The following is a 13,500-nucleotide window of genomic DNA, read 5'->3' on the forward strand; positions in this document are numbered from 1 at the left end:
ATCATTTTATGCTCACATGACATTAACATGGCGTTGATTTGAGGAGTGAAACATGTTGTCACGATTCGAAACTTAAGCCCAACCCTGTCCGGCTTTAAGCTTTGAAAATAGAGTTAAGTAAGCCTATAAATCACGGACCTAGCCCTGTTTCAGTTCCTCCTTGTTTGGTCATCTATCGATAGACTCACGAATTAATCGATAGTGTTTAGGCCTTTTTGCTTTATAGAGTGCTCGAGCGGTCATCTATCGACAGATGTTAATCCAGCTTATTTTCCCAAGCCTTCTATCTTTGTATCTATCGATAGATGTAGAATATCTATCTACAGATCATGCCCAAAATGCATATTTCCACTTATTCAAGCCTCTAGATTCTAGTATGTCCTAGTCTTCTATGCCACAACCAACTAAACCAGTGGAATTGATAGCTTTCACCAAGTTTTTTAAAAGGTGAACTTCTAAACCAAGCTCAAAACCCTTACAAGTTTTCCCAAACTTAATCTATCCCTTATAGTGTCTTTCACACTTTAAGTGAACAAAGAATAAAGAAAAGATAGAGTACAATTGATCACTTAGCTGATGCAAGATGTATAAGTTCAAGGTCAAACATTTTTATAAAAGATAAGAGTGAAATACAAGTGTAAAGAGAAGGTTTTTAAATCTTATAGGCTCCAAATCACTTTGGATAGCTTTTCTTTAAGATTTATGACATTTTGAACCTCTATTTATACTTGAAGGATAGTTTCTAGTTGTTAGAAACAATTTTGGGGCAGAAAAAGACGTTATTTTATCTTTTAGTAGCTCTTTTTAAATCTGCTGGCAATGTCTTGTTAACTAGTTAAAGAGGAGCTTTAACCACTTAAAGCTTTTTTTATCTTGCAATCTGCTTCACTGTGTTAATCGATTAAAGGTGACTTTAATCGATAAAAAACGTTCTGTTTTCAAACTTCTCCAACTAGCAGTCTTCCTTTAACTGATAAGTCCTCTCTTTAACTAATTGAGGCTTTTCTTCCTTCAACTTTAATCGATTAAAATAAGCATTAATCGATTAAAATATCTTCAAATTTGAATTCCTTCATTTGGTACCCTTTAATGGTTAACTTTATTTTGAATTTGAATTTTGGTGCTTTTTGGTACTTCCAGTTTGACCTTTAATCAATTAAATCTTTTGGTTAATCGATTAACATGCTTCTGTTTTGAATCTAGTACCCATTTAATCAGTTAAGTCTTGTGTTAACTAATTAAGACTTTTCTGCCGTATTTTAATGTAGCGCCTAGTTCTATCCTAACCAATTAAAGATCATTGGTAATTAATTAAAACTAAACTATCTTCATTGAGTTCTTTCTTGTTTGCTTGTTTAACTGATTAATTGATCTTACAATTGAAAAAGCTTCTTGACTTGCTTTTAAGCAACAAATATGTTAAGACATCTCAATTTTGTCCTGCGCACTTAAATAAAGTAATTAGACATAAATGAATGAGAAATATTTTATTATCATAAAAAACACATGGAGTCAACAATTAGAAATAACAATGGTGATATGATAATGGCAGGTGCTGCAAAGCTATTGTCTACGCAGAGTGCTGCTTTGGCTAAGTTGAAGACAATTTGCTGGGCATTAACTATTTGTTTGGAGGAAAATATTCAGGCCACAAGTGTTGAAATAGATTGCATTCAGGTGGCAAACTGGATCAAAAAGAGGCAATACAATGGTGATGTTGGCCATATACTAGAAGATTGTACAATATTGTTAAAACAAATAGGCTGCTGCAAAGTGGAATTTTGCCGAAGAGAAGCGAACAAGGTAGCCCATGAACTGGCTAAATCAGTTAAGGAACTTGATATTAACCACGCCATTTGGAGGAATGCTGTAGAGATGCCGGATACTACACGATGAGCACTGGAGGTCGATTTAATGTCCATGTATGGGATTTAGGGGTTTATGGGATAGTAAGACATGTTAATGGGGTACTCTTTTTTCCTTTTCAAGGGTTTTTCCCATCGGGTTTTACCATGGAAAAGTTTTTAAGGAGGCTCCTTTTTCATGTCATGGTAGGTTATAATATATGGATTAACAAAGATTGTGATGACTTATCTATATTATAATTTTTTTTGATGAAGAAGTAATGAAATCGATTCTCATTTTCAAAAAACAAAAAGAAACCCAACTTATATTTCATAATGCTATATGCCATAGAATTGGAAACAACTTTTCCATCCCATAAATGATAATCCATTCCATAAACTTTTTCATAACGGTATTAACTATTCCTTACCTTAAAGAGTAGAAATACTAATTTATGGATCATTTTACCCTTAAAAAATTTTGAATTCCTAACTTTGTCCCAAGAATAAGAGAGAGAATATTGTTGGGATTAGATTTCGACCATGTCACCAGCCGAAAAATTACCAAATTATGTCAACAGTTGTTGGAGGTGACAAAATGGACTACCGATGGCCAAATTTTGTTGAGAATGATCAATAAAGGGAGCCAACAACTAGATCTAGCTGTCGACAGCCATTGAATGGCGCGTCCTCAACCAAGTTTGGCCACGCAAAACGCCATAATGGCATACTAGACGATTTGGTGGTTACAAGTGTCAAAACGGCTTTCTGGCTACGTTATTTGACCAGGGCAATGTTTGAGGCTCAAGTCTAAGTGGCCCTATTTGGGTGTTGTAAGACTGTTATTGTACGTCGATGGTTGGATCTTATAACTAGTAGCACCTAGGTGCTTGGTCGAAGACCAGGTTCAGTCATCGTTCCTATTGCTGATCAATTCGAGAGGAAGAAAGAAAAGAAGGAAAAGAGAAAAAAAAAAATGGAGAGGACAGGGAAAAACATAATGAAAAAAGTTAAATTTTTAATTAATTAAGATAATAACAAAAATTTTAATTATAATAAACGTAACTTTCATAATAATTTATTTTTACTTTTATAAAAGGAGATAAATCAATCTTTAGATTTATTTCAATCATATTTTCTAAGTCATTGAAACATATTAATGTTATTCTTAATACATCTCATTTCAGCAAATCAAACTTTATATTAACAATGCTATTTTAATTTTTCACTATTCTATTTTTAGAGAATAATTAATCTTTTATCCCAATCTATGAGCCAAATGTGCTATGATAGTAAGGCAATCAAAGAATCATGAAGAGATAAGCAATATCTACGTGGCTAGTTGCTTCAAGATTTGACTTAAAAGTCAGGCAAGCAAGTATGGGATTGCTCGTGAGCTGAGAGCCTCGTGAATGTAGAAGAGAAAACCCTTTTTTAATTCATGACTGCATAAGGTGGAGAACAAGGCACGAATGCATACGAAGGCGTCTTGAAACTAGAAACCTAGAACAACACCCCCACCACCTTCACCACGCTTCCCGCCCTAACACACGCTCCATTCGTGTCCAAGCAAGCGCAGACTCTCGAAGGAAAACAAATAATAATAAAGAGCTAAAATTGTCTCGTAGTTTGCGGTCGAGGATCCGACATTCGTGGGCACAAATTAATGCCCCACCTTGGGATTCATATCTTAGTGTGTAAAGGTTGTGATTATTGGAACCTGGAAACTACGTAGAAAGTCATGGGAAGGGATGGTGTGGTTTCTTACTATCCATGTCCAGGCCTTGATGTTCAAACCCTAATAAACTTTAAAGTTTCGTTGATGAATAAGTTTAAAGACCATGATTGATGGCTTATTCACCATTATCCAATACATTTAATGTGAAAATATCTAAAACAAAATCTTGAAGTCAGATCTTAATATATTGGTAGCTTGAGTAACAAAAATAGGATAAACTTTCCGGTTTTAAATATGTACCTTAAGTACTATCATTTGCTTGTAAAAATGGATAAGATATGAACGTATGTACACTTTCCCTTGGACCCTTTCCAAACATATATATACTAGAACACTTTCTGGTAGAAATTAAGGAGTAGCACATCTTCACTAATTAATTAATTTTGATAAAACTACACTAATAATGTCAGTAAACAATGACAATTTGAAATATTTGTCTAAATAGTTATATAATAATTAATTAAGCTAATTACTAATTAGGTGATATGATCATATTTGCCAAACGTATTACACCAATAATAGCTCAATTTCACAACAAGACAAATCTACCTAAGTGGGATTAGTTTTTTGTTTCCGTCCGAATCAAGTCTTATAATTCTCACTGCCAAGCGAGGAATTAGAGTTTAATGGCTGTGGCTGACCCTATTTGACCCACCTCTCTGACTAGTGGGAACTATGGAGAAGGAAATAAGAATATCCTTTCCATATACAGCGCACACCTAATTGTATAAGGGATTTATTAGATAGCCTAATCAAGCTCACCGGTTTCATTAATATTTCTCTAGTATTTATTAGTAGCTAAGCAATTGCTAATTAATTAGATCATATTCTATTGGGGATGAATATTCTATTAGATATTTCGCTTCTCCACGCTGAAATGTCTTACTTTTCACATACCAACACGCCTATTTAAGGAACTGTCCTCTCTCACCAGCCAAGCCCCAAGTGCCTTCCTTGGTGATCTCCCCACCTCTGCTAGCTAGTTATCTGCCTCTTTCTTTTGTGAACTATGGGTCTGGCTCCAATTTCTATTGACAAAACCTGGTGGCTCTCTACACTCCCAGCAGTTGTAGAAACACAGAACTTGCTTGATGGTTTCGTTTTATTTAGCATTTTCGTGGCAGTTCTTTTAGCTGGGATATTCACTTGGGCTTCATCCCCTGGAGGGTTAGCCTGGAAAAATGGCAGGAACCAACTAGGTCAGGTCCCAATCCCCGGACCTAGAGGCCTCCCCCTGTTTGGCAGTTTATTCAGCCTAAGCCACGGCTTGGCTCATCGAACTCTTTCCTGCATGGCTTCAAGCCAAGCCGCCACTACCAAGCTCATGGCTATTAGCCTTGGATCAACTCCTGCCGTGATCACATCCGATCCCCAAATTGCTCGTGAAATCTTGACTTCTCCTCACTTTGCCAACCGTCCAGTTAAATCATCAGCAAAGAAGCTAATGTTTAGCCGAGCCATTGGCTTTGCTCCCAATGGAACTTACTGGCGGCTTCTACGAAGGATTTCATCGACTCATCTCTTTGCTCCAAAGCGCATTGCGGCCCATGAAAGCGGTCGCCAGATTGGCTGTGATGCCATGTTGTGTGCCATTGCTAAAGAACAATCCTTCAATGGAAATGTTTCTTTACGTAAACATCTTCAAGCTGCTGCTCTTAACAATATAATGGGGACAGTTTTCGGTAAAAGATACGACTTGATAGAAAATAATGATGAAGCTAAAGAGTTGCAAGAGATTGTAAGAGAAGGGTTTGGCATATTGGGTGCTTTTAACTGGTCGGATTATCTACCTTGGCTGAGTAACTTTTATGACCCTTTTCGAATCAATGAACGCTGTTCAATTCTTGTTCCCCGAGTGAAAAAACTTGTCTACCAAATCATTGAAGAACACCGTTTCAATCAGTCAAGAAATGCCGCTGACAGCTCTGATTTCGTTGATGTGTTGCTATCCATAGATGGCGATGAGAAACTCAAGGACGAGGACATGGTAGCAGTCTTGTGGGTCAGTATATTCTTATATATTTTAAGGTTTCTTTGCAAAATATAATGAGTTAACTTAGCGAGTTAGCTTTTGTTTTGTTGGTTGCATCCAGGAAATGATCTTTCGTGGTACTGATACAACCGCACTTTTAACTGAGTGGATCATGGCGGAGTTGGTACTGAACCCTGATATTCAATTCAAGCTTCACCAAGAGCTTGTTCTTGCTGTAGGAGACATAACCGTGACAGATGCTGATGTGGCTAAATCACCGTACCTTCAAGCAGTAGTCAAAGAAACCCTAAGGTTGCACCCACCTGGGCCCCTCCTTTCATGGGCCAGGATGTCCACGTCAGATGTCCACCTCAGCAATGGCATGGTGGTCCCTGACGACACGACAGCCATGGTCAACATGTGGGCCATAACCCATGACCCAAATGTCTGGGAGGATCCACATGTTTTCAAGCCAGAGAGGTTTCTTGAAGGCGGAGCTGATCAGGTAGATGTGAGGGGTGGTGATTTAAGGCTTGCACCATTTGGGGCTGGCCGAAGGGCCTGCCCTGGCAGGAACCTAGGGCTGGTGACCGTGGGCCTTTGGGTGGCTAGGTTGGTGCAACATTTCAAATGGGTTCAAGATGTGGCTAACCCAGTTGACTTGACCGAGGTGCTTAAGCTGTCCTGTGAGATGAAGAATCCTCTTTGCGCCGTGGCTATTCCAAGAGATTGACTTGCAACTTGCTGAGAGTCATGAGACACGGGTAAAGAATAAATAAAACTAATTAAGGGATGGTCAATCAATTAGATACATCATGTATTTTATGTTGGCTTTTGCTTAATTAACTAATTAATTCTATGTCTCGTTCGCGTGTTATCTCGTAAACTTGTATTGATCGTTGCAGTTTAATATTATATATATGTATCCAAACTTTAAACTAGTGATATTCATGTCCCTTTTTAATCTATTTTTATACTCAGTTACTAGTTCAACTCTCTCTCTCTCTCTCTCTTGTAATTTTTCATTTCGTTAACTTTAGGGTACAAATTCATTGAGATTTGATGTTTGTATTTAAAAACTAAAAATTGTGACTTGAATCCAATGAGTGACACATACAAGGTAGTATATTTTTTTTTTCCAATTTTTGTACAAAACCTTGTACCATATTAAAGTAATGTTCTATATGGAAAAGTAACAATGAATAGACGCATGAGAAGAAAACATGGAGGAAGCCAAGCCAAAATGTATGTACTTTTGAAGTGGGGACATCGAAAGTTACGTTCTGTTTTCCTCTTTCAGCACAAGGTATTCAGAAGACTTAATATGTGTGGTATGTGTACCAAGTCAAAATTGGTAGTCTATTTCATTGAAGGTCTTTGGGTTTAGGTATGCATTGGAAAGTTGAAGAGTTTGTCCAGCTTATATATATTGACAATAGAACTAAGAAGAATTCCCAACATTCTGTTCAAGTTGGAACTTCTGAGGCATCATCTATTAGTTTTCAGTTTGTCAAAGCTTTTAAGGAGGCCTGTTCTAGATGGCCAATACGTGTATGAAGCATTCTTTTCTATTGATGGGGAATTTTCTACTTCTTTTTCTTTTCTTTTTTTTATTGAAAAGGTGCTAAAATTGATTTTATTAAAAGACGAAAAAGATACAAAGACCCTAACGCATGGTTAGGAATCATAATAGATATTATAATAGACCCTAACAGCGAGTGATCGGGCAAGTTGAGTTCAGGAAAATTTATAGCCAAGCAAACCACTTAGCGGATGATTTAATAGAAAGGGGCACAATAAAAAGGAAGACTTTTTTCCTTCGTGGAATTTTAGAGAGATGTTAAAATCAAAAGGTTGTGGTGAAATTGTTTTGTTCTACTCGATTGAGTAGAGATTGAGCATGATTTAGTTAAATAGGTATTTGATTTTTATGATTTTTGATGTTGGCATTAAGGATAAATTCATTGACCAAAGACGACCAGATCCTTCCATGTCGGAATTTATTTTCAATTACATTAAGGATAAATTCCATTGAGTAGTCTTTCGTTTAAGATGGACTTTTTGTTATCTTAATCATTCTAGAAATAATGACAAGCATAATACATTTTCATTGCACTTCTTGATCTCTTGATTTATTCTTAAATTGCTTTTCTCTCAGGCTAAATATCTGCCTATACCTATCTAATTTCATCCATCTTCAGGTCTCTAAATGATAAATATGAAGATAATCATGAGAACAATCTACAATTTTATTTTGAAAGTCACTTAATATTGGTGAATTAGATGACAAAGAGAATATAGATATCTATCACTTACCTCTTGATTTGTTAAGATTAGTCAAACAAAAAGAGAAATAGATAGCTAACATTCAAGAGTCCCCAAATCTGGTTAATTTGGGAAATGTTGAAACATGGAAGAAAGTTAAGGTTAACACATCACTCTTTCCTGGTGAGAGGATTACTACATTAAATACGTGGATGCACTTGCATGGTCATATCTAGATATACCTGGTCTCAATATTGATGTTGTTATTCATAAGCTACAACTGAGATTGCAATGCAAACCAATCAAACAAAAGTTGAGATGTACGAGACCAGATATGTTATTAAAAATTAAGGAAGAGGTGAAGACATAGTTTGATGCGAGATATTTAGAAGTGCCCATTGCCTCATATGGACATATTTGAAGCAACATTGTCAAGCATTGTTTGTTTTCATTCATGGATGGGATTCTTTTTGGCTATAATCAAATTAAAATGTCACGTGAAGGTATGGAGAAGACCACGGTTATAACCATGTGGGGAATTTTTTGTTACAAAGTTGCCATTTAGATTGAAAAAGGCTAACGCGACCTCCCAAAGCCATGGTAACTCTTTTCCATGATATGATGCATAAAGAAATAGAGATGCATGTTGATAATATGATTGCTCAATGTCTAAAAGCTATTTGAGAGGTTGAGGAAGTATCAACTCGAGTTGAACCTTGCCAAGTGCATTTGGCACTACATCAAGGAAACTACTTGGATTCACTGTTAGTGAGAAAGGGATTGAGTTAGATTTGGACAAGATGCATGCAATTCAAAGTTTTTGATCTCTGCGCACATAAAAAGAAGTTAAGGAATTTTTTGGGAGGTTAAATTATATTGCCCGTTTCATTTCTCGACTCACATCCAAATGCGATTTTATTTGTTAACGCGATTTGTTAAGATTAATTAAATTTACATGTTAACATGACATGCCAACATCCATGTGGTACTTAGAAATAGTAGCACATCTTTAAACAGAAGAAGTTTGTCATTGATTGGATGGATAAAGGAGAATTAACTTAGAATATGGGTCACACAAGCAAGAAAGCCATACGCACACGTCTCGTTGTCTGATAGCTACTAAGAAGAGTAATAGTTAAGTAAAGTATTCTAAGGCATTTAGAATGCTTTCCATATTTAAGTTTTTTTTACTTGTATATTGCTTTGCTTACGCAACAAGTAAGCCTAGATTTTAGGACATTTATTTTTATGTCATTTACTTTACTTGTAGTACAAAGAAGTTTAGGATTAAAATACTTCCTTACTTTACTTGCATTACAAATATGTTTAGGATGGACTATCTTTATAAATAGTCCCTTTATATTTCATTGTAAAATTGAATAGGGTTTTCCTTGATTCCATTATTTTGGGACATTGTAAAATTGAGCAAAGTTTTTCTATCTTTATTTTTTTAAGAAATTTTATTTTTAATGATATTAGAGGAGATTCTTAACCTAGTTTTTTTTCTTTTCAGCCATGATGTTGATTTGGTTGTGGTAAAGTGATGTCCTTTCTCAGTGATTTGTTCTCTTTCGACTGCTTTGGCGCTGTACGTGATGTTATTCATTAGCAACTTTAGTGTTGTACATGATTTATTCTCCGTTAGCTACTTCGGTGCCATATATGATTTATTCTCCATCGGTTGCTTTGACACCAAACATATTTCTTCCCCATATGTAGCTTCAGCATAACATGTGATTTGTTCTCCATTGATAGCTTTGGCGTCGCACATGATTTGTTATATTGTCAGTTAACCATCGAATGAAGATTTTGATATTTTTTTAGGAAGGACCACTTTCATATTGTGTTTCGTATAATCTGATATGTTTTGCTATGAATGCAATATATTCTAGCGAGTTGATTATTCATACACATTTATGATATAAATGAGTTTATGCTTCAAGAAGAAATTGAGTTGAGTGAGCAACTATAAAGGGTTTGTTTCTTGTTGCGAATGTGCAAAACATGCAATTGGCATTGAAATCTTGTTTTACTTGCGTCAATCTAATCATCCAAGGTTAGAAGTGTTCCCGAGACAACCAATAAGAAGTTGTCTTAAACGAAGCCATAAAACCATAGGGGCACAAATCAACCTTAGGGTGACATCACTTGGTGACCCATCGATAATTAGCATCGGGCCACCATCGATTGGGGGTTTCTAAACACCTCGTATACTTGTAAAGCCAAGCTGCACTAGCAAGGCATACTCAAATGAGCCCTATAGCATATGTAGTAAGAGTGCAAGAAGATTACACACTTGAGTGCTGCACATGCAGAAGGAGTGCATATAAGCCATGTACACCAAAAGCCTGCATGCTAGAACAACATGTGAACCTAGGATGCACAGTAGTGAGTTATGCACATCACAACCCTATGGCAAAAGGAGCTGTACGCAATATAGTTACGTATACTTAGGATACACACCTACGATATGCTTAGAAGAGGTGCACACAAGAGCTGTATGAGAGTGCCATGCACACCAGGATAGCCCACCTTTGAGCAGTACACAAAGGGACTTTAACCGAGAAAACCACACACTTGAAGGCTTCGCACTAGAAGGTCTTGTGTGAGAGTGTTGCACACACCTAAGGCCCACCACCCTTGGGGTGCACATCATCGAGCGGCAAGCATGCTGTGTTAAGAAGTCCAACACAAATCTAGGCTACCAACAAGAGAGCCATCCACACAAGTCCCACATAGACAAAAAGCAGCAACAGCCTACACATGTCTAGAAAATATAAGCGTCCTAGGCAACCACACTTTGATGCTGTCATACGAATTCTTTGATACTTCAAAATGAGCCTAGAGAAGGCACTTGGTTGAGAGCAGTTTCAAACTTTGTTAGGCACATTGGGCATTTTCAATCTTCATGCTCCAACTTGAGGGAGAGTAAAGGAGAATTAACTTTAGGATATGGGCCATAGACGTAAGAGAGTTGCACGTACACAGACCTCACAGACAGACGTGAATAAGACAACTTGCATGAAGGGGGTTAGATGGCTGCTAAAAAGAGTAGCAGCCAAATAAAGTATTTTAAGGCATTTAGAATACTTTTCATATTTAAGTTTTCCCTGTTGATTGCTTTGCTTACACAATAAGTAGCCTAGTTTTTAGGATATTTATGTCATTTACTTTACTTGTACTCCAAAGAAGTGTAAGATTAAAATACTTTTTTGTTTAATTTACTTACGTTACAAGTAGATTTAGAATGTACTATCTCTATAAATAGTCTCTTTATGTTTTGTTATAAAATTACATAGGATTTTCCCTAATTCCATTGTTTTGAGATGTTATAAAACTAAGTAAAGTTTTTCTAACTCCATTCTTTTAATACATTTTATTTTTCAATGACTAAATGGAACTTTAAGTTAAGAATTAAAAGGGGTTGAGAACTTTTGATCAAATACCATAGAAGGTCATTAACCTGTTAATGGCTAATGCTGTGGGGATTATCTTCCCCAAGCTCATCTTTGTCTAATTTCCTTTGTTTACAAGCTTTCGCCCCTCCTTAGCAACAAAAAAAAAAAAAACAAATCGTAATGGTACTTCATTCCTATGTACCTTTTCATGTGAAATTTTTAACATGAAAAAGATTAAATAAAAAAAAGCAAAGTTATTGAAAATGAATAAGCAAATAAAAGAAAAGAAATCAAAATTTCTTGATTTCATTTTCTGTTTAGAAAATATATTTATTCCGTTTCAATGCAAATAAGCAAAAGTGTTACGTTTTTAAGTGAATAAAATCATCACCTTTTCTCATTGTGTTTTCTTTCTCTTTTCTTCCTTCTTGCAAAGGATACAATCTGGCATTAGAAGAGCACTAAAAGCAAGAATTAGATTTCACATGCATATGGCAAAAACAAGAATTGGTTAGCCGTATTGCAAAACCGAATACGACCTTGTTGGAAACAATCTGGCTTGTATGGTCCAAGCATAACCTAGCCAAGTGAGTTTGTTACTAGGCTTGGTCGAATTCTAAAACAACTTATTTAATAATATAATTGGGGTTGAGTGCTACATTTCCCCCCCGAAAAGAGCCTAAAAAGATATTCTTTTGTGCACAGATTATTTGAGACCAAGCTTTTCTTATTGGTGGCATAAATAGTAGACTAATATACAGCTAGTACTATTAATTAAATATACTAGCAGATGTTCTTACATGACCATAGTTCAAATGACATTTTTGATTGCAAAATTAGGACCTAGCCAAAAAAGCAAGATAATAGAAAATATGATCAAGGAGTAATTTCAACACAGCTTTATTTTTAGCAAGGTGGCAGGTCTATTGGTGGGGGTAGTAACCTCTCTCCTAGGCGGTCTCCATCTTTTACAATGAAAACAGTCTTCATCCCCCACGCATGTGCCACTCTATATGGCAATGCATTAACCAAACTCCTACATTGCACCTAAACAAATTAATAACACTAATAATATTACAATTATTAATTATCATTATCATGATGACAATGTAGATGACTAAGCCACGTACCCAGGTTATCTGCCTTGAATTTGAAGGTGGTCCAGCCATTGAAGTGGGGGATCTTTGGGGTTATATTTTAACGGATCGTTGTTTATATTGAAATTCCCCGATCCAGATCCAACAATATAAAAGTTGTAACCATGTAGATGAAAGGGATGATCAATCCTAGAAATCAAGTTTGTCCCTTGAAGAACAATTTCCTTTATGGAGTTGTAGTCTAGAAACATCACCTCCGTTGCTCGTTTTGGTATATCTAGGTTCAATGGAAGATATTTTGCTGTGAAATTGAAAATAAATGGTGGCATACTTGGAAAATGGTCTCCATAGACCTCATTGGCAAGCTAATAGTAAGCTTGGAGTAGAACAATTGATGGATCAATAAAGCTTATGTTGTTCATGCTAGCAGCAAAGCTTGTTCCATTAGGACCTGCACAAGAGTTATTGACTGGGCAGGGGAGAGTGTTGACAAAAACTGTGATAATTATTTGAGTTTTGATGTCTAATGGGACATCGATTGGGTGGTTTCTATCTGTTAAGCTCTTGAAACCCAAAAAAAGAAGAAGCTACGTTTGTATCATTGTAGAAAGGAAGAGAAAGCAAAAAAGGAAAGAGAGTTGGATTGTATTGTCCTCTATATTGAACTATTACTGTGGTGGTGGTGTTATCAAAAGGAATATGAATATTACTAGAATGAGCCTTAGCAGCCATGTAATACCGGTCCAGTTTTTGATTGGCATACAACAAGGCATCTAGGGTCTGTCGAGGAGAAATTGTAATGTATTGTTTGCTAAATGGCTTTGTATAGCTACCATCAACTCTTAGAACAGTGAGATTATGTTTCTTGATGGCGAAAAAGAAAATGATGTTCATAGCAGCATTTATCAAATGCAGTAGATAAGTTTTGCAGCGTTCCATAGTTAGCTTGAATGTACCTGCATATGTAATTTATTAAGTAACAAATTTCAATATATGCACCTAGCAAGAGTAGCCAATCCTTAATTTACCACCTTCAATTGATCAAATCTCGATTGATGTATAATTATATATCTCCCACCACCATTAATTTCCAATATGGAAAACAAAGCCATTGCAGGAATAATATTAGTATTGGCCTAAATGGGTATAAATTGGAAGATATAAGTTGTTGGTTTGAGTTGATATG

The 13,500-nt window shown here is 36.0% G+C and overlaps 2 protein-coding genes and 1 pseudogene across 2 annotated transcripts; 2 read left to right on the plus strand and 1 right to left on the minus strand.

The window, feature by feature from the left end:
• Positions 1 to 1,506: 1,506 nt before the first annotated feature.
• On the plus strand, positions 1,507 to 1,896 carry LOC148761339 (uncharacterized). The gene has a single exon (XM_088809292.1). The coding sequence runs from the start codon at positions 1,507 to 1,509 to the stop codon at positions 1,894 to 1,896; it is 390 nt and encodes a 129-aa protein (XP_088665418.1).
• A 2,692-nt stretch (positions 1,897 to 4,588) lies between these two features.
• LOC18593096 (cytochrome P450 78A7-like) lies at positions 4,589 to 6,480 on the plus strand. Its single transcript, XM_007020145.3, has 2 exons — positions 4,589 to 5,584; positions 5,676 to 6,480. Exons 1-2 carry the CDS (start codon positions 4,592 to 4,594, stop codon positions 6,285 to 6,287), a joined length of 1,605 nt encoding a protein of 534 aa, XP_007020207.3. The 5' UTR covers positions 4,589 to 4,591; the 3' UTR covers positions 6,288 to 6,480.
• A 5,643-nt stretch (positions 6,481 to 12,123) lies between these two features.
• LOC108663045 (laccase-15-like) overlaps positions 12,124 to 13,500 on the minus strand; it is a 31,469-nt pseudogene continuing 30,092 nt past the window's right edge.

This window comes from Theobroma cacao, chromosome 8 (genome assembly GCF_053813885.1).
Source record: "Theobroma cacao isolate CCN51 chromosome 8, ASM5381388v1, whole genome shotgun sequence".
Classification (NCBI taxonomy): Eukaryota; Viridiplantae; Streptophyta; class Magnoliopsida; order Malvales; family Malvaceae; genus Theobroma; species Theobroma cacao.

Bases quoted from the DNA above. Each gene is read 5' to 3' on its own strand.
- LOC148761339 (XM_088809292.1), top strand. From the start codon at position 1,507: ATGGAGTCAACAATTAGAAATAACAATGGTGATATGATAATGGCAGGT.
- LOC18593096 (XM_007020145.3), top strand. From the start codon at position 4,592: ATGGGTCTGGCTCCAATTTCTATTGACAAAACCTGGTGGCTCTCTACA. The intron at 5,585-5,675 runs GTCAGTATATTC...GGTTGCATCCAG, and splicing joins ACATGGTAGCAGTCTTGTGG to GAAATGATCTTTCGTGGTAC.